Source organism: Phyllopteryx taeniolatus, chromosome 3 (genome assembly GCF_024500385.1).
Source record: "Phyllopteryx taeniolatus isolate TA_2022b chromosome 3, UOR_Ptae_1.2, whole genome shotgun sequence".
NCBI lineage: Eukaryota > Metazoa > Chordata > Actinopteri > Syngnathiformes > Syngnathidae > Phyllopteryx > Phyllopteryx taeniolatus.
The window spans coordinates 15,487,390-15,507,517 of record NC_084504.1 but is presented as its reverse complement, the minus strand read 5'-3'; the positions used below and the strand labels follow the sequence as shown (position 1 = coordinate 15,507,517).

The 20,128-nt window shown below is 41.5% G+C and overlaps 1 protein-coding gene across 4 annotated transcripts in view; it reads left to right on the top strand.

Annotated features, from left to right (window-relative positions):
* vps13a (vacuolar protein sorting 13 homolog A) overlaps positions 1–20,128 on the top strand; it is a 91,553-nt gene that overhangs the window by 28,612 nt on the left and 42,813 nt on the right. For all 4 annotated transcript variants that reach the window (XM_061767156.1, XM_061767155.1, XM_061767159.1 and 1 more), the window contains 17 exons: positions 31–163; positions 264–381; positions 713–857; positions 2,696–2,804; positions 2,886–3,061; positions 4,687–4,846; positions 5,690–5,769; positions 5,835–5,894; positions 6,397–6,568; positions 8,068–8,184; positions 8,263–8,366; positions 8,439–8,606; positions 9,534–9,841; positions 13,291–13,438; positions 14,783–14,936; positions 15,010–15,134; positions 19,726–19,895. In XM_061767156.1, the coding sequence (XP_061623140.1) occupies positions 31–163; positions 264–381; positions 713–857; positions 2,696–2,804; positions 2,886–3,061; positions 4,687–4,846; positions 5,690–5,769; positions 5,835–5,894; positions 6,397–6,568; positions 8,068–8,184; positions 8,263–8,366; positions 8,439–8,606; positions 9,534–9,841; positions 13,291–13,438; positions 14,783–14,936; positions 15,010–15,134; positions 19,726–19,895 (2,447 nt within the window). The remainder of the gene's footprint in view (positions 1–30; positions 164–263; positions 382–712; positions 858–2,695; positions 2,805–2,885; positions 3,062–4,686; positions 4,847–5,689; positions 5,770–5,834; positions 5,895–6,396; positions 6,569–8,067; positions 8,185–8,262; positions 8,367–8,438; positions 8,607–9,533; positions 9,842–13,290; positions 13,439–14,782; positions 14,937–15,009; positions 15,135–19,725; positions 19,896–20,128) is intronic.

Genomic DNA, 20,128 nt, shown 5'->3' with positions numbered 1-20,128 from the left:
GGTAACTTTTTATTTAACATGTGTTTGTAGATGTCCAGTCAGAGCAAAAAGCACCTTCCTCAGCTGTCTGCATGCTCCAGCAAAATCGAAGACATCATGCTGAGAGCTTACGACAGGTTCGACATCCAGCTCAACAACCTGCAGTTTCTTTTTAGTAAACCAGGTACAAGCTATAATGTTTACTGCCTAATGATCTTAGACCGTGGCTGGGAATCAGTGAAATAAACGGTGCGACTGACACTGTAAACCTTTCCCCGATATAGACGGTGACTGGAAAATGGCTCGCAAGCAGAAGCAGTCACTGCTCCACATCCTGGAGCCGGTGGATTTGAAAATGGAGTTCAGCAGGGCCATGGTGGTTAAAGACTCACGCATGGCAAAGTAAGTGTAAAAATGAAATAAGACAACATTGTGACTGTGGAAGGTGTGTTTTAATCCCCCGGTTGTGTTACTCAAATCGGCCCATTTTAATATTAAAACACGTATAAATGACTGATGACTAAGTGTAGTCAAACTAACTTTTTATTGATATTGTGAGTAATGGATTCAATAGTAAGATATAAACAGTGTTTATTGGCCTTTTTTCCCCCATTTCCAATCCTGCCAGGTAACATTATTGCTGTTCCTCAGACTTGCACGCAACAGTAGGACGAAAGCGTTGTGCGTTTTTCCCTCTCATATGTCCTCTTTAATTATTTGATTTTTTTCCCAGATATAAGCTGTCTGGAGAGCTCCCTCTGCTCTCCCTCCGAATCTCAGATGTTAAACTTCGAAATGTTCTGGAGCTGGTGGACAGCATCCCACTGCCACAGTCAAATCCTGCCCCTCCCAACGCCGGCATGCCCCCGCATTCAAAGGTGTGCACCCCATGACAAGACGACCAGGATAAATAACCGACCCACAGTATCACACAATCAGACAAGTAGAAGCAGAGTCTTGCGGCATTATGTTACCTCAAGATTGAAAGTTGTAACAATTAAGAAATCCTAGATGGGCAGTAACTAGTGAAAATAGTTTAGTCAGATAAATTTGAGTCGGTCTGTTTTGTTAAAAATCAATAGCTGTATTACTTCGGTACAGAAGCAATCCCTATGAGCCACAAATGTACACTTTAGTGCTGATTAATTTCTACTTAACAGCCTAGTCACCTCATCGCTTTTTGTACTGTATCACTCGTATCTCTTAAACCTTTAAAATAGAGTTTAAGAAGATGTATGGACCCACAGTCGCTAGCTTTGGTTTACTATGCATGGACTTTTTCTTGTTAAAAGGCTCAACACAACAGCAGACTGTGATGAACACTGTTGGCAGCTTTTTTATCAATGACAGCGTAATTAAAATGGCGATTTTTATTTTTTATTTTTATTTTTTTTAGCAAATAAAATTAGCGATTAAACATGATTTCAGAGAAATGTATTACAGAATGTGATAGCGATAAAAAGGGATTTAACGCTAACTTTAACGATACAATACTTACTAACTTAAAACATTTATTTATTTTTTGATAGTAATGGTTTTTGAGATGGTGGAACGATGACCGACTGGTTAGCACATCTGCCTCACAGTTCTGAGAACCCAGGTTCAAATCCGGCCTTGCCTGTGTGGAGTTTTCATGTTCTCCCCATGTCTGTGTGGGTTTTCTCCGGGTTCTCCAGTTACCTCCCACATCCCAAAAACATGCATGGTAGGTTAATTGAAGACTCTAAATTGCCCATAGGGGTGAATGTGAATGCAAATGATTGTTTGTTTATATGTCCCCTTCGGGTGGTGACCAGTTCAGGGATAGGCTCCACAATGCCTGTGACCCTAGTGAGGATAAGCGGTATGGAAAATGGACGGTGGATGATTTTGGAGATGCAAGGATTCTGCCCAACAGCGACTATGTACCAATCAAAAATTTGCACACCGTTTCTCTTTTAATAGCATGAGAAATAATCTCCAAACTTCTGACTGATACATATATGTATACAGTGTTCCCCCTGTACTGTATGTCTCCATTCATTATTTGGAGACACGCTTTATCGTGTTTTAAATGGTTGTTTCTTTGTTTTTTTTAGTGTATACTTGTGGCTTTTGTATGTGTGAAAGGAGAGCCACAGTCGCCAATGCACTTTTCCGCTGTTAATTGAGCGGTTACTGTTGGCCACAGCTCTCAGCCAAACGCAGACTCGCTGAAGTCACACACCACCTTTACCATTCTCTGCCTCTTAAAGGCACTTATATATGTACACAGACACTGCAATACATATATTTAATATGTTTTGTGCTTTCAATTTATTATTTTGTGTTCGAATAGGTTCACAATCTATTTAAAAGTATCTTTTAATATGTTTGTCTTTTTTAATTTTAAGTTTGAATTGTTTAAAGTGTGGGGGAGAGGTTAAACTTTATTAAAAAAAATAAATGATCTTAATATCGCTAAGGTTGGTCTGAAACATATCCCCACAATAAATGGTTCACTATCCAGTATTCTCTCTCAGTCTGCAAAAATATGCTAGGCGTGTGGCAGTTGGTAATCGCTTTGTTATACCGCCACCTCTAGGAGTAACATAGCATGGAACGTCATTATTTTCCAATCAAGAGTTGAATTTTTAGGATTGTTAGGCCTTGACACAGGCACCATAGCATCATAGCTTTGCTACAAAGTTTTCACACAATTTCTATGTTGGTAAAACCTGGCCTGTTTCCTCCTCAGCCCAAACAGTTCACACCACAGCTGTCCACAAGGAGACATCTGCAGTTAGCCGACCAGCGCTCATCTCTGCTTTTTGAGTCATGTGAGACCATCAGCCTTACTTCACTCGGTGAGCCTGGACATCCTCACTATTGTTCATGTTCTGTATCTTGACGTATAATGTGGTGCGAATATGATTTGGTCTCCTCAGGGTCTGAAGAAGACTTGTTCTATGACGCTCCCAGCTCCCCGATCACAGGGCAGCAATTCTTCGCCGACAGTCCCATGCCACTGCGCTACGCTGACCTGAACAGACAGAGGAGTCTCGCCCAGGAGGAACGTCAGAAGAACATGACCGACTTTCTCATGACGTTTGAAATTAGCGAGGTAATTTTGTCAAACAACTTGATGGACATATGGTGCTTGATCCAATTATTAAAGGGGATGGCCATCCATCCATCCATTTTTCTACCGCTTATCCGAGGTCGGGTCGCAGGGGCAGTAGCTTTGGCAGGTGTATTATGGAAAACTTAATTTTTAATGGCTTGTATACAAATAATTGGCCACCCATGAAGTAAATTACACAACCAAGTAAATATTTTATGAGTTGCCTATTTCCCAAAATGTGTTTCTGAGTGTGCTATTGTGAATTGTGACATTTACATAATACTACCCAGTCACTGAATTTCTCCGCTCATGGCTTGGCGGTAAGGCTGGGTGACGACCCACCATTTTAAAGCAACTGACAGGATAGTTGACCTGTCAAAGCCAGCAGGGTGAGCAGTGGCTCATTGCTTGCAGCAGGACCACTTTCTCAAAACAGGCCAGTTTTAGCAAGGTTACAAAGGATAAGCAGAGTTGCAGTGGTAGTACAGATTTGTGGCATGGCATTAGCTTCTGATACAAGCTGCACATACTTGATTGTTTGATGAAGTTGTTGACATGGTGGGGGATAGCATTTGTGTTTGGTAGGTGTTTACTACATGCCCCACGTACCAGTGACGTGCGGTGAGGTTCATGATTGGTGAGGCACTGACAGTCACGTGACTTCTGGAGCTCTATGAAGCTCAACTCAACACTGCCAAATGCTGGTTTTGGCACCATACATACCAGACTCCACTGTGCACTTTTAGTGGCTTTTCTGGTCAATAAGAGAGACAAAATGTCACACACTTTCATTAAATATATTAGACAGTCTGTTAAGCGTCAGTAAGTGCAGTACATGTGTGATAAAACGTATATTATTGGCAATGTAATGAGGAAACACCAATGTCTCTTGTGTGAAGCCACAGACCAATCACAGCCTGCCTGAAGGCATGTGCGCGTGGTCTCTTGAAGCATCATGGGAGCGATGACTCAACGTGACTCGTAACTGCGCTTCCTATGCATTTGAACAAGAAATATGAAAATTCAGCTATTTTAATGATGAAATCATTGAAATTATTGGATTGGAAAAAGAAAATCAATGTAAAGCACGGACCATAGAACTAAAATGGAATAATTTAATGTAATCATAAGGTTTTGTTTTTTTACTATTCACATGCAGTGGAAAGGAAAGACCAACAGGGGGCGAGTGAGGCCTACCCTGACCGCACATCACTGCCACGTACACATCACTGCCACGTACACAAATCTGCTACAAATTCACAATTGTAATCGTGAGCTTAGCGATGAAATACTGCCTCTGCGAGTGAAAATGCGATCCGTGCGTTTTTTTTTTTTCTTCTCTCCTTTCTTTCTCCCCTAAGACTCTGTGCCTAACACGTAGCTCCACCTGTCATCGGCATGGTGTCAAAATCTGTACTTGGCTTTGGCCAAGCATTAGAGAGGCGCTTGGTGAGAAGTGGCTCATCTACATGTGACAGGACCACTCCTTCAAAACAAGCTAATTTCAATGAGGCCTAAAGTATGGGTTGTAAAGTGTACTGTAATTCTTGATCCTTAGGGTATTTTGATGATCATGTCACAGACAGACTTTTTTTAAAACACTTTTTTTGTTTGTTTCTGTCTAGTTCTCTGTCCAGTTGTGTCGCCTGGCTGGCAGCTGCCAGGAAGTGGCGGTGCTCCAATTGGAGGTGGAGGGCCTTGGCACCGAGCTGAAAATGTGCTCCTTCGACATGACGTCCAACACTTACCTCAAGGAGATCTGTCTCAAGTGTCCTGAATACAAAGGTCAGTATTTAATCCCTCAAAGACCTAATCTTCCTGTTACGTTTGTGTCTTTCTGATGCGGCTGAGCTGGAGCGTATCCCAGCTTACTTTGTGCAAAAGGTGGGTTACACCCTGGACTGGTTGCCAGCCAAGCGCAGGGCACAAAGAGACAAACAACCCTTCACACTCACATTCACACTTAAAGACAATTTGGGTGTCCTCAATGACCCTAACATGCATGTTTTTATAAATGTGGGAGGAAGCCGGAGTACCCGGGGAAAAAATACAAGCAAGCACGTAGAGAACAGGCAAACTCTGAACAGGAGGGTCGATTTAAACTCCGAACTAGGCATGGGCCAATTCCTGTTCTGAAGGTATACCGCAACTTTGAAAAGTCAAAAGGTTTCAATAAGCACTAAAACAGTCAATTATAGGTAGTTACCGGTAATTAGTTTTTTTTTTTTAGGTTTTTTTTTTTCACTGCAATGTGATTGGCCGCTTGCCAAGATGAGACTGTCATGAATTGAACAAGCAGCTCAGCCGAGTTCCGTTTTTTCCTCCTTCCAGCTGACCAGAGGGGGTAGAGGCGCCAGTGCACCACTATATGCAGACAAGAAACCAGATCAGCTCCTCAGTGGAACCTTGGGGGGGGCTTATTTTTCACTCAAATTTGTTTTGTTAAAAAGATTAAAAGTTGAATTGTAAATAGTTGAGTTTGTTTTTGTATTTTATATATATTTTTGTAACACTTGTACCATTTCTACCCCCCATTAGTCTTTTGTGTCACTGCTGGGTCAATATATTTAATATACCATGTAAATTTAAAGATATTGTGTCTTAATTTGCATGTTGCCTGTTGTGTAGATTCCGAAAGCAAAGAAATTCAGTTGATCACTACTTTGGATAACACAGAGGTCGACATGCTCACACTGGAGTATATAAAAGTAAGTATGGCTTGTAAGATTATTTTCCAAGTCTGTCTTTATAACTGTTATTTATTTGTTTTTAGGCTGAAAAGAACGGTCCTGAGTTCAAGTCCTTGCACAACAACACAGAGCAGCTAATCAAGGTTTGTACAAATTGTGATTTTTAACATCTGAACTTTTTTGTAGTGTGTGGTGTACAACTACCGTATGTGTCTGCCATAGTACCATACTGACGTGAGAGGCAGCACTGTGCCATAGACATGGGCAGCCAGACTGCTCTGAAAATAAAAAGAAAAAAGTCATAGAAGAAGTAGAAGAAACTAGGTTAACTGTTAGCTTATCTGGTAAATACATAGTGGTTGCAAACTTTTCTTGTCATCTTTATTGTGATGAGCCCATATCAGTCCACTCCTACGAGTGGTCTCACTGAATAATAAAAGTCTTCCTTAAATCTGCAGATACAGTGATCAAGCATTTATGACCCTTTTTGGGCCACCTTACCTCAAGATTGTGAAAAAGAAGTCCCAATTTTGTCCATTTTTTTCAAATTTGGCCTGATTGTCGGTATGCGTGTACCCCACTTAAGGCAAGGTGAGACTCTTCAGTGGATGTTGTTTTCTGATGAAGTCCAATGCTTGCTGTCAGGTGACCTTCTCATCGCTGGATGTTAATCTGCATACAGAGGCGCTCCTCAGCACCATGAACTACCTCAATAATTTGCTGCCGCAGTCCACCAAAAACGAGGAGAATGGGCAGGAGGAGCTCCCCACCATCCCGGAGGCAGAGAAGGAGGAGGCTACTGTTGCCAAGAGAAAAAGTACCGTAAACCTTTTTCACATTTACAACTTTATTTCAAACCAAACAAACATAACAAAACTTCCCAACAACAAACAAAACAACAAGCAAAAACGACAACCGTGGTTCGAAATGGTGATGGAGGATCTAATTCCGTCCCGTTGTCCCAAATAAAAACACCATTACAAAGAATCCCCATTTATTGCTCTGCATACAATCGAGATCCAATCTTTTAAAATCTGCGACGAAAAGAGAGCATATAAAAACATTCTTTAATAGTGTTCCCCTCCCACACACTTTGAACATATGTAAACTTGTTAAAAACACACTTATACTTATTAAAACACACTTTTTAAGCACTGTAAACATACTTGAACACAAAAACATTGTCGTGTCTGCACGTTCATGTGTCTTTAAGAGATGGGGCCTGGTGAGCGTTTGACTTCGGCGAGTGTGTGGTCACTGTGTTTTACTATTCCCCGGTGTAATAAATAATGAATAAAAAGCACATTGGTGGCTGTGGAACTCCTTTGCCACATGCAAGTAATAATATTGTATTGTAAGTATACTGTGAAAATTGCTGGAAAAAAATTGCCGATGTAGTGGTAGTTGATCACTGTAAACTATCACCTACCATGGCCTCGGTACGTCAGAGAATTTTTTTGTGGAACTACTTGTCTATCACAGAAATACCAGCGATATCACTGAAATCTGTAATGTCATCGCTTGTGGGGAAGGAGAGCCGCAGTCAGCGATGTACTTTTCAGCCGTTTATTGAATGCCAGAAGGACAGTGAAACAAATACACAATGAACACTCATGTAGGAGCTGCTGTGAGCCACAGCTCATGCCAAGACACTCTCGCAGCTTGACCCAACTGTCCAAATTCCCTCCAGTTCACAGATGTCACATGCCACTCCAACAGGCCCTGCCTCTCAAAGTCACATTATCCTACACACAGATACAATAAGTATAGTATTTTGTATACATTTATGCTTCAAATACATTTATGGTGGGTTTAAAACGAGTGTTTTAATATATTTAAATGCGTTTAAAGCTTGTAGGAGAGGTACAAATTCATCATGGTCTCTCTCTTGCAGATTTTTATACAGTGCCGTAAAGTATTGGCTCCCTTCTCAACTTATATTTTTGCGTTGTTTCCCCACTTTTAATGTCTAAGATCATCAAACAAATGTAAATATCAGACAAATATAACCTAAGTGAACTTAAAATCCCGTTTTAAAATGGTGATTTCATTTATTAAGGAAACAAACTAGTCAAAGTTACCTGGCTAAGTGTGGCCCTAAACCTAATAACTGGTTGGGCCATCCTCAACAGCAACAACTGAAATTAAGCTTTTTCTATAATTGGCATCTTTGTGGAGATATTTTGGCCCACTCTTGCAGAATTATTTGAAATCAGCAAAAATGAAGGGGTTTCGAGCATGAATGGCCTTTTTAAGGTCATGCCACTGCATTTCAATCAGATTCAAGTCTGGACTTTGATTCATCTGCTCTCACAGCCCCGAAAAATTCCAAGGCCGCGGCCATCGTCAATCTGCACATCAGAGCCGATCTCCGCTCTCTGAAGGTTTACATTCGAGGGCAGAAAGCCAGGATATCGGAGATCAAAATCGAAGGTATCATTTAAGAATTAAGGATTTCAATTTATACTCTGGGTTTAAAAACTCACCCCTACCCCCTTCTCAACTTCCTAGGTCTGGTTTCTGAGGTTCTGATGAGGAAGCGAGAGATGAAAGTCCTGGCCAATCTGAAGAACATCATTGTGTTTGATTGTGACGAAACTGCCTTCTATAAAAAGGTACAATTGTATTCTCCTGCTACCTTCACGTTAGCTTCTTTTTTAAAAATCTCTTGCTGCCTGTCTCTGTAGGCAGTGTCGATAGCAGACAGGGAGGTGTTTGCCTTCCAGATGGTCAACTACACGGGCGCAACTGAGGGCGACTCTTACCTGGACATGTCTCAAGTTGACACCTCGGTCACTTTGACGGTGGGATGCATCCAGGTCATCTTCCTCAACAAGTTTATGTCCTCCATTCTGGTGAGAATAGCTCTCCTTACTCCTGCCATTGTGACCTGTAGCATGGGTCTCTTCCATCAGTCCAGCCTTGACTGGGTGTCTTCAGATCGTTAAAAATTAAAAATAAATAATAAGAACTTTAAAATGTACTTTCAAAATGACCTTTAATCCTTAAATCTGTCCCTTAATGGTTTTAAAAATGCCACATTGTTGTCCGATGTGTTGTGAGTTATACAGTAGATAGATTTAGGTTGTTTGCATTCATCCATTTAATCACTGTAAAACTGATTCGTATTTACTTAATAGTAGGTGAATAATATTGTCACTATATTTCTAAAAGGTGACATTATACATATTGCTTGTACAGTGAACCTCTGTTTATTGCTGGGGGATACATTCCTTACCATCCCGTCATAGGGGAAAATCTGTGATACAGACTACAGAGACCATATATTATTCAAACTTAAACGTATTAAAACACACTTTTTAAAGTATTTCTTATTGGCTGGTATCACTCTCGTTGTGAAGAGATTGGAGGCTGTCGTATATAATCACTTTGAGGAAACAAAAAGAAGACTCCAAATAAGAGTTGTGCTTGCTTAAAGCTGTTTTTTCTCACTCCAAATTGAAGTTTAATGTAAAATTGGCACATCAAACAAAATAGAATTAAACATTGTATATTTAAACACCAAAATGTTCAACCAAGCCATATAATTTCGTGTAAGTCTGCTATCTTAATGCTAACATATACTGCAATGAGAAACGCCAAGCTGGGCTAACGGTCATTAGCATATATCAGGGATGGGCAACTTTAATGGCGGGGGCCACACGGAATGGAGTAAGTTCATGAACCAAGTTTCCACTGAATGGGGCTTGGTTCAATAAAAGTTGGAGAAACACTAACTTATGGAGCTTGAGTGCATTGTTTCTTTCTCTCCAACCCTGCAGACGTTCATAAACAACTTCCAGGAGGCCAAGGAGGCTCTTGCCGAGGTGACCCAGCAGGCAGCTGAAAAGGCGGCGTCAGGCGTGAAGGAGTTGTCGGAGCGCAGCACGCGCATCGCTCTCAACGTCCACTTTAAGGCGCCCGTCATCTTTGTCCCACAGTCGTCCTCGTCCCCCAACGTCCTGGTGGCTGACTTGGGCTTTCTCTCGGTCAAGAATCACTTTGCCTTGCAGCCCTCGAAGAGTTACCGCAAGATCCCGCCCGTTGTGGACATCATGGAAGTAAAGCTCACAGACCTCAAGATGTACAGGTAGGACTCTGCACATACAATTTTTTTTACTTTTGGGGGTCTCAATATGCCTGAAAAGTCAACATTTATCTGTTGCTTGTAAGAACAGTATCCTTATGAAAATTTTTGTATTTTATGGGTCCTGGTCATAACTCACTCAGAAAGCATAGTTAGAAATATTTGCCCTGCGCACCAGTTTCACAGAGTAACATATCTATTACAACAGGATTTACAACAAAAGTCTTAAATAGGCCCAAAAATGTCACGTAAATTCAACACACCACAGAGAAGAGTAATGTTAACAAGCCTGCCAAATATAAACGTATAAAAAATTTTAAAAAAAATCAGCCTTCAAAACTTAAATAAAAAAGACCAGCTCTCAGACACTGTGGGCTTGTCAAATGAATGCGCCGAAAGGAATCAAATATACAAAGGAAGGGGGTGATAGCTGATACGATGTAAAATCACGTTAGAAGCCTCAACTTCAAAATTTAATGGTTATTCTGGACTACAATCATAAAAATAAACACAAAGGTCAACTTACCCTCGTTGTTGGTGACATAATGTGACAGCCGAACACGGCGGCCAATGTCAACGGGACGGTAAGAGGAAGCCCAGGTACAGTGGCTGAAGTATGTATGTATGTAACACATTACCATTTTTCTCACTAAATATATTTCCAAAGGTGTTATTGACCTAAAAATTTCACCAGATGTTGGGAACAACCAAAGTAATCCATACATACAAAGAAAGTAGAACAAATAAGATCAGAAATTAAGTTGTGTGTAAAAATGTGAAATGACACAGGGTAAAAAGTATTGAACACGCCAATTGGTATTTATTTAATACTTTGTACAAAAGCCTTTGTTTGCAATGGCAGCTTCAAGACAACTCCTATATGGAGAAACTCTTTGCATGCATTGTTCTGGTGTGATTTGTGCCCATTCCTCCACACAAGCAGTCTTCAAATCTTGAAGGTTTTGTGGGCTTCTTTTATGGACCTTGAGTTTCAGTTCTTTCCATAGATTTTCGATTGGATTCATGTCAGGTGATTGGCTGGGCCATTCTAGCAGCTTTATTTTTGTTCTTTGAAACCAATTGAGAGTTTCCTTGGCAGTATGTTTTGAATCATTATCCTGCTGAAATGTCCACCCTCGTTTCATTTTCACCATCCTCGTAGATGGCAGCAGATTTTTATCAAGAATCTCTCGGTACATTTGCCCATTTATCCTTACTTCAATAATGTGAAGTTTACCTGTACCATTTACTAAAAAGCAGCCCCACATCATCATGTTGCCACCGCCGAACGTCACTGTTGGTATGGTGTTTTTACGGTGATGTGCAGTGCCATTTCTCCTCCAAGCGTGGTGTGCATTGTGGCTTCCAAACACTTCAATTTTGCATTCATCTGACCAGACTATGTTCTCCCAGTATTTAACTGGCTTGTCCAAATGTTGTTCAGCAAACTTTAAATGAGCTTTGACATGCTTTTTGTTTTTCACCAATGGGGTCTTGCGTGGAGAGCATGCATACAGGCCATGGCAGCGGAGTACATTACTCACTGTTTTCCGTTGACAACAGTACATGCTAATTCCTGGTCTTTTTGACGCTCTCCACAGGTGGTCCTTTGCTCTTGGACAACTCTTCTGATTATTCTTTGCACTCCTCTTGTCAGAAATCTTGCGAGGAGCACCTGATCGAGGCAAATTTATTGTGGTATGATTGGCTTTCCACTTACGTATTATTGCCCCAACCATGCTCACTGGAACGTTCAGAACCTTAGATATGCGCTTTAACCAATGCCATCGTGATGTTTTGCAACAATTAGTTTGTGATGGGTGGCACGTTGACCGACTGGTTAGAGCGTCTGCCTCACAGTTCTGAGGTCCGGGGTTCAATCCCCGGCCCCGCCTGTGGAGTTTGCATGTTCTCCCTGTGCCTGCGTGGGTTTTCTCAGGGCACTCCGGTTTCCTCCCACATCCCAAAAACATGCATGGTAGGTTAATTGACAACTCTAAATTGGCCGTAGGTGTGAATGTGAGTGCAAATGGTTGTTTGTTTATATGTGCCCTGTGATTGGCTGGCAACCAGTTCAGGGTGTACCCCGCCTCCTGCACGATGACAGCTGGGATAGGCTCCAGCACGCCCGCGACCCTAGTGAGGAGAAGCGGCTCAGAAAATGGATGGATAGTTTGCGATGGTCTTGATGCAGCTCTCTGCTTTTACCTATCATGAGATGTGGCTTGACTCACACCTTGGCAATGAGACCTTTTTGTAGACCATCAATTAGGACTGAACCTGCTGATATTCATTTGCACTGACAAGGGGCAAGATTGTTGTTTGATTATTGACAGATTTGAGGTGTTGTCTTGGCTTTCCATGCCTTTTTGCACCTCCCATTCTTCATGTGTGCAATGCTTTTCCCTTGTGTCATTTCACATTTTTAAACACTTCATTTCTGAACTTATTTGTTCTACTTCCTTGGTATACTATACATATATTACTTGGGTTGTTCCCAACATCTGGTGAAATTTTCATGTCAATAGCACCTTTGGAAGTATATTTAGTGAGAGAAATGTTGACGGGTTAAATAATTATTTCAGGCGCTGTATTTAGTCGGCACTGCCTCATTCACTAGTTTCAAGTTAGCCATGAAGCCATGTTATCTCCGGTGAAATGTTACAAAACTAACCGTCATAAAATGCGCACTGCAGTGGTATTGATCTTCGGCTTCCCATTTGCATGTCTTCAAAAAGTCACTTCATCGCTTTTTTATTTCCTCATTTTTGGGAAGCTTAAAACATCACGGAGCTGTTCTGTAAATTTAGTCATGCAGCGAAGATGCATTTTCGGGGTCTAGCCATCGTTAGCTTGTTAACTGCACGCTGGAGTGGTAAATGGGCCTTTTTATGGAAGCTAAGCACGACTAACTCACAACTGAGCAGCATAGTCAAACGAAACAACGTCACTTTGTCCTTATATATTGGGGAAGGGAACATGCGCTCGAAAGTATACGCCCCAGCCCTGTGATGCCAGGGGGTTGTGTTTTAGCCCCTCCCACAAAATCAGGAAATTTCAAATGCTGAAAACGATGCTTAAGCTATATCTCAACTATTTAGCACTATATTGTTATGTCTTTGCGTATGTTTTCAGCACTTCAAACATATTTAATGTATTTGTAAACAAAACAGCTTAGTGCCACTTTAAGGATCCATACCTGAAATTGAACATGAGGTTGGCAATTTCGCACTTAAAACAGCAATTTTAGGCGAATTCCAAGGCTCGTACATTGATGAGCTTCTACGAGGAAATCCTAGACCGATTGGTCACACTCAATGGCTAAACTTTTTGCCAATAGTGTCTAACGTGGGCGAGCATGTTGTCAAAGTTTGATCAACATTTTGAGAATTTGCCATGAAGTAGGGGTTCAGAGAGCCTGTTTATCATATTTTGTTTGTTTGTACATGCAGAACCACATTCATTAATGGAGTATTCCGGGGAGAAACCAACCTGTTGCAGCCAATCAGCCTGGAACTTGAGGTCCAGAGGAATCTTTCATCCAACTGGTACCACACCATCCCCGACATAGAGATGACTGCTCATCTTATGCCGTTGAATGTATGTCATAAACTTAGTAACAGAGACTGTTTTATACATTTTTCTAGTAACTGTGTAACGCAATGACTTTCAGGTTTGTAAAAAAACATTAAGTTTCACGTGTGGGCCACGAGACCGCATAAGTTAGATGGCAGGGTATTAGGGACATAACTGACCACTTTATACTCTTCTTCATTAGGGGCCATATTCTCCCATTCGTGCTTAAGTCTTCTTTTTACACGCTTCACTTGTGCATTGTCAAGGTGTGTGATTAAGTGACTTCTGACACACCCGTTTGCGTACCGGGCGCAACTGCCCATGAGGTGTGACTCTTTGAATCTGGGGGAGGTGTCAATACTTGAAACATGTGATCGCCATAGAAATCCAATTGGAAAATATTTGGACATTTAAAATGTGCTATTAACCCTCATAGCGGATAGTGAAGTGAGTCGTCGGCAGTGAGACGTCAGCATCGCTCCTTTTAACAGCCTACTTTGAAGGACCATATGTTTTTGTAGTCTTTATTAAATAAACACTGTTCATTCGCGCTTGCAGATGAGTCACTTAGATGGATTTCACGAACAACGATGACATGGATTTAAAAAAAAAAAAAAAAAAAAAAAAAGGCCCCTCATTAGGTCCATCAAAAATCGTCTGCTGGGGCTGAATTGGTTTTCTCTACTTGATATATACACTATGTCGACGTGAGCGTGTATGTAGGCCAGGTGTTTCCCGCACCGTCAGAAAGAGTCAGCCACCAGGCCGTCAACACCTGTCTGAGACTCGTGCAAATTGATGTTTCACCTTCCCGAGGCACTAGACTTAATACAGCCTCTGGAGTGTGGATGAGGAAACGCGTATAAGTCTTTGGCAGAATGCTCGCTCGGCCACATATGAGAAGGAACACCCACACTTTAGGGTTATTCCACCCAAGTGTGTAAATGGCGAAAAAGTGCTCAAATGATATGGACGGTGGAAAGGGCGCAGTCAGACAAGCGATGAGCTGCGGACCTTTTCTGACTCAAACATAGGGCAGAATATGCCCTTAGATGCTCAGCTGCCGCTTCCCATCAGTTGCGGTAATGAGTTGTTGTTTACAAGCTCCAGTTTAAGTGGATGAGGACACTCAGCTAGTTGTTAGAAAGTAATTTTTTTTTAAAGTAACGAAAATGATGCCAAACCTTCCCAAGAGACTAAATTCTTGAAAAAGTACAAGCTCAACTATTTAAGTACCGCTTTGTGAATGGGTGAAATGAGGCATTGAAGCACCGAAGCATCCATGCTCAAGTGAAAGGAAACGTTGGGCCCCGAGGTCAAAAAGGTTACGAACCCTTGGTTTAACATACTGTGTCTCTCGCCAAACAGTTGATCCTGAGCCAGGATGACATGGTGGTTGTCTTCAGGACTCTCAGTGAAAACCTCACAGAACATTCTGACACTGCCACTACGCCAGCTACCACTGAAGACTCAACACCTGACTTGGCACCCCGGACCTCGGGAAGCACGGAAAAAGCCAGCAGTAAGTCTTCAGAAGTTGGTCAGGACTCCTAGAAGCGATTGAAAAGTTTTATGAACATTCTGCGTGATATTAGGCAACACAGTGGTGACGGCGGCCGTGGTGGAGACTCAGAAGAACATCAGGCTGAAGACTAGCATGAAAGTAGACTTCAGGATTGACTCCATGGCGCTGGTCCTGTTTAAGCCCAGTGGAAATGAGGTAATCAATTCAAAGTAGCAACGTGACAAGTGGCCACCACCTTGGTGGAATGTTCTAAAAAAAACATGGAATGAGAACTTCAAACGCCTCTAAAATCTTCCATAACAAATAAAGTCATTAAAAAACAATGACTGAAGTACATGAACAAGTCTTTGCAGTTTTTTTTTTGTTTTTGTTTTTTTTAGCAAGTAGTGACACAGGCTGGTTAGAGCATCTGGCTCACAGTTCTGAGGTCCAATATTTTTTAGCATGACTATACGTATTATATATTCATATGTTTCTGTGACATGGCACAAACTTTTACATAGGATGCAGTATTCCTATATATTGTGTGCCCCTCGCACACAAAGTCTTTGCCGTGTGTCTGTTGGCTTGTCATATAGGCAAAAGTACAGACGACAGTACTGAAAAGTACTGTGTTGGTCTTTTTTTCCTACTCCCCAGTGCATAGTAACCATAATAGTCGTAGGTATATACAAGGAAATGCTCACCTCTTGTCTGCGCTGCTTCGCTGCTGCATCGTGGCAGCTGCGAGATTTAGTTCTTGCTGCCAGTGGAGGTCCCGATGGCCGTAGGAAATATAGTTTGCACCACAGCTGATTTCACCCTCTGCCCCTGTATCAAATGCTTTCTGCTAGGTCTTACTCAAAGCACGCCGGTTCGAAGTGATCGGCACAGTTTGGAATGCTTGCTAGGCACCCATAGCTGAGCACGTTTCTTCCCCTGTCGATTGACTTTGCACATCCATTGGTCACGTATTCCTTTTTCACTTGGAAAGCCAAAAACACCACCTCCTCGCTGTCCCTAATGAAGTGGCCAACCCCGCGGGGCTCGCTACTTGAAGTCACCACGAAAGAAGGAAAAAACAAGGGAATGTTGTCCTGATGTAGTTTGCTTTGCTTGTAGTTGTTAGTAAATTGACAATGATTGTGTAGTCTAGTAGTTTTGATCAACACAGGAGTCGTAGTGAACTAACATTAGTTAGCTAGGCATGATACGGTCCACACTGAACTTATGTACTGACGTGGATGAAGTTCCTTGAATAATACTAATGTCATTCAGTAAAATATTCATTATGTTTTTAGTAATCTTTTGAAGAATGCAGTCATTTTGCATGGAGATGGACAGACATGATGAATCTGAGTTTAATCCTTAAGTCTCGTATAACTATCAACTAAATTTTCTATAATCTAATGTATATACTGTTCTTTCTACTCAAGATAACAGCGTTAAATATTCACAGCTTTTGCATAATACTTGATGCCAATAAGAACTTTTGACCATTTATAATGACTATCCTAAGATTTCAGGCATCTATAACCTCAAGTAGAATTATCTGTGGTGCACCAAATGTCATAGTTGCACACAATAGCTTTATATGTAGGTCCACAACAAGTTTCAGCCAAATCCATACAGTAGTTCCTGAGAAATAGCCTCATTATTTTCTTTTTGAAAAAATATATAGACCATCCTTTTATAAAAAAAAAAAAAAAAAAAAAGACATTTTGACAAACATTTTGTCAATGTATGCTAGTTAGGGCTTTTAAATGAGCATTTTAAACGTTCAAAATCGACTTCAGCATGGCCAATTCCAGTGGAGGAAATAATTATTTCATCCCTCACTGATTTTGTAAGTTCACCCACTGACAAAGACATCGGCGGTCTATAATTTTAATGGTAGGTTTTTGTTAACAGTGAGAGGCAGAATATTTAAAAGAAAATATAACAAATCACATAAAAAAAAAAAAGATAAAAATATATTTGCATTTCATTGAGTGAAAAAAGTATTGGATCCTCTACCAACAATAAAGAACTTAAGCTCCCACAGACTAATCCTCTCACTTTAAAGGTTCCATATTTTACCAAACCAACTTCTACTAGTATTTGGGATGTAATATTGGCGCTATGGTCCCTCACTAAGCATGTCAAATATGAAGTAAAATAGTCCATACATTCCTGAGTTGCAGATGTTTTTCTGCCGAGAGCTCAGATCAGGTCATTCGAATTTCTCAAGCCTATTTACATGACTAGCGAAGATCTCCGCCTTCCCTCGCCGCGCCCGCACACAAACACGTGTGCTCGCACAAGTGGGTCTTCTACATGGAGGCAACCAATTAACGATAAGGGGGTGGTCTTAGCCAAATATGGGCAAAGCGGAAACAAAAACATAAGCAGCTGTCAGAAGGGGCCTTTTCTGTTTTTTTTTTTTTAAACGAAATCGACACTTTTATACAAAGTCTATGTTAGAGAGTCACTCAATGGAGGTCTAAATAGCCAAAATATGGGACCTTTAAGAAAGTACTCCTAATCTAAACTCATTACCTGTATGAAAGACAGCTTTTTGTTTGTATAAAGACACCTGTCCCCAATCAATCTGACATCAACCTCTCCATCATGGGCAACACCAAAGACCTTTCCAAGAACATCAGGGACCAGATTGTAGGCCTGCAAGGCTAGAATAGGCTATAAGACCATTTGTGAGAGGCTGGGAGAGAAGGAGACAACTGCTTATGTAATAATTAGAAAATGGAAGAAACATAAAAGGACTGTCAATTTCCCTCAGTCTGGGACTCCTCGCAAGATTTCACCTTATGTGATATCAATGATCATGAGAAACGTTAGGCTTGAGCTGAGAACTACATGGGAGGAGCTTATTAATGATCTCAAGGCAGCTGGACCACAGTCACCAAGAAAAACATTGGGTAACACACTACGCCGTAATGGATTAAAATCCTGCTGCGTCTGTAAGGTTCCCCTGATCAAGAAGGCATGATGTGATGTGGTTAGATGAGACAAACTCGAGCTGTTTGGAATCAGTTTGACTTGCCGTGTTGGAGGAAGAGAAATTCAGGCTATTACCCCATGATCACCATTCCCACCGTCAAGCATGGAGGTGGAGGCATTATGCTTTGGGGGTGTTTCTCTGCAAAGGGGACAGACAGATCAACTTCACCACATCGAGGTAAACATGGATGGTGCTTTATATGGTGAAATCCTGGGTGATAACCTTCTGTCAGCCAGAAAACTTAAAATGGGTCTTGGATGGGGCTTCCAGCATGACGATGACCCAAAGGACACAGCCAAGGAAATGAACGAGTGGCTAAAGAAGCAGCACATCAAGGTCATGGAAAGGCCGAGCCAGTCTCCAGACCAAAATCCCATAGAAAATCTGTGGAAGGAGCTGAAGCTTCGAGTTCCCAAGGCACAGCCTCGAAACCTTAAGGATTTGGAGAGGGTCTGCAAGGAGAAGTGGTCCAAAATTCCTCCCGAGATGTGTGGAGACCTGGTGATCAGCTACAAGAAACGTCTGAACTCTGTACTCGCCAACAAAGGGTTCTCCACCAAGTACCAAGTAATGTTTTGATAGGGGGTCAAATACTTGTTTCCCTCAATGAATTGCAAAATAATTTGAATCTTTTGTTTTATGTGATTTTTCTAGGTTTTCTTTTTTATATTGTGTCTCCCTATGTAAAAATAAACCTACCATTAAAAATATAGACCATTCATGTCTTTGTCAGTGGGTAAACTTACAAAATCAGTGAGGGATCAAATAATTATTTCCTCCACTGTTCATTAGTGTGTGAAGTTTTGTAGAGATATTTTGAAATAATGAAGTTATACTGTTTTACTGTAATTTGTAAGCATTATTTGACCAGATTTTCTAGAGGCGGTATCACACAAAAGCCTTCCCCAAATGGGCCGTTTTTTTGTTTTTATTTATTGATTTTATTAATTGTTTTTCTGCCCATCCATCCCCCCCCCCCACCCCCCCCACACACACACACAAAACGCTTGCTTTCTCCGGTACCCATCATCTGATTTTAAAAATTCTTGCTGCATTGTACACAGGTTAAAGTAGCCATTCCAACCATTCATTCATCGTCCGTTCCGCTTATCCTCACTAGGGTTGCGGGCGTGCTGGAGCCAATCCTAGCAATCTTCGGGCAAGAGGCGGGGTACACCCTGAACTGGTCGCCAGCCAATCGCAAGGCACATATAAACAAACAACCATTCGCGCACACAGTCACACCTAAGGGCAATTTAGAGTCTCCAATCAACCTACCATGCATGTTTTTGGGATGTGGGAGGAAACCTGAGTGGCCGGAGAAACCCCACGCAGGCACGGGGGAGAACAGGTCATCAGAACTGTGAGGCAGATCTGCTAACCAGTCATCCACCATGCTGCCCCCATTCCAACCAGACTGCATTTTGGGGAGATCTTGTCATGTTGCTATTAAAAGAAACAAGACACAAGTGAAGAATTGTACATTATAATCATAATAATAATGCATTACACTTATATAGCGCTTTACAGCAACAACATTAGGTACACCTTAACAATCTAATGACATCAAATAGAGGAGCGACAGGAGTATTTGGACAGTGACAAAGAGTGTATGCACCACCACAATCGCTTTTAAATCAAACAATGTGATTTAAGTGTGGACTGTTAACTTTATTTTTTTTCACAATTCAAAGCTGTTCACAGGTGTGTATCATGCTTGCAATCCTTTTAAAACAATTCCATTACACTTTACGCACTAAATTTATCATCTTGTGTAAATTAATTGGCACTTTTGGTGCTCTCTAGCTTCTCTTTTTGGAGCCACGAGATGATAAGATGAAACTGGGCGAGTTCACCCTGGGCACCATCTCTACCTCCATCACCATGTACTCTGACAGCTCCATGAAGGCCGCCGTCCGACTGTCCACCTGCCTCCTCGATGACAAGAGGCCGAATATCAAGACGATCAGCCCGAGGTACCAGAGATACAAATAGACAATGTAACAGTGCAAGTGGTGGGATTGTCAAAATAGAAATACTTTTGAACTGTACTTAAAACGATTTTTCAGGATTCTGTACTTTACGGCCATTTTCTGTACCGCTTTTCCTCACTGAAGTTGCGGGCGTGCTGGAGCCTATCCCAGCTATCTTCGGGCGAGAGGCGGGGTACACCCTGAACTGATTGCCAGCCAATCGCAGGGCACATATT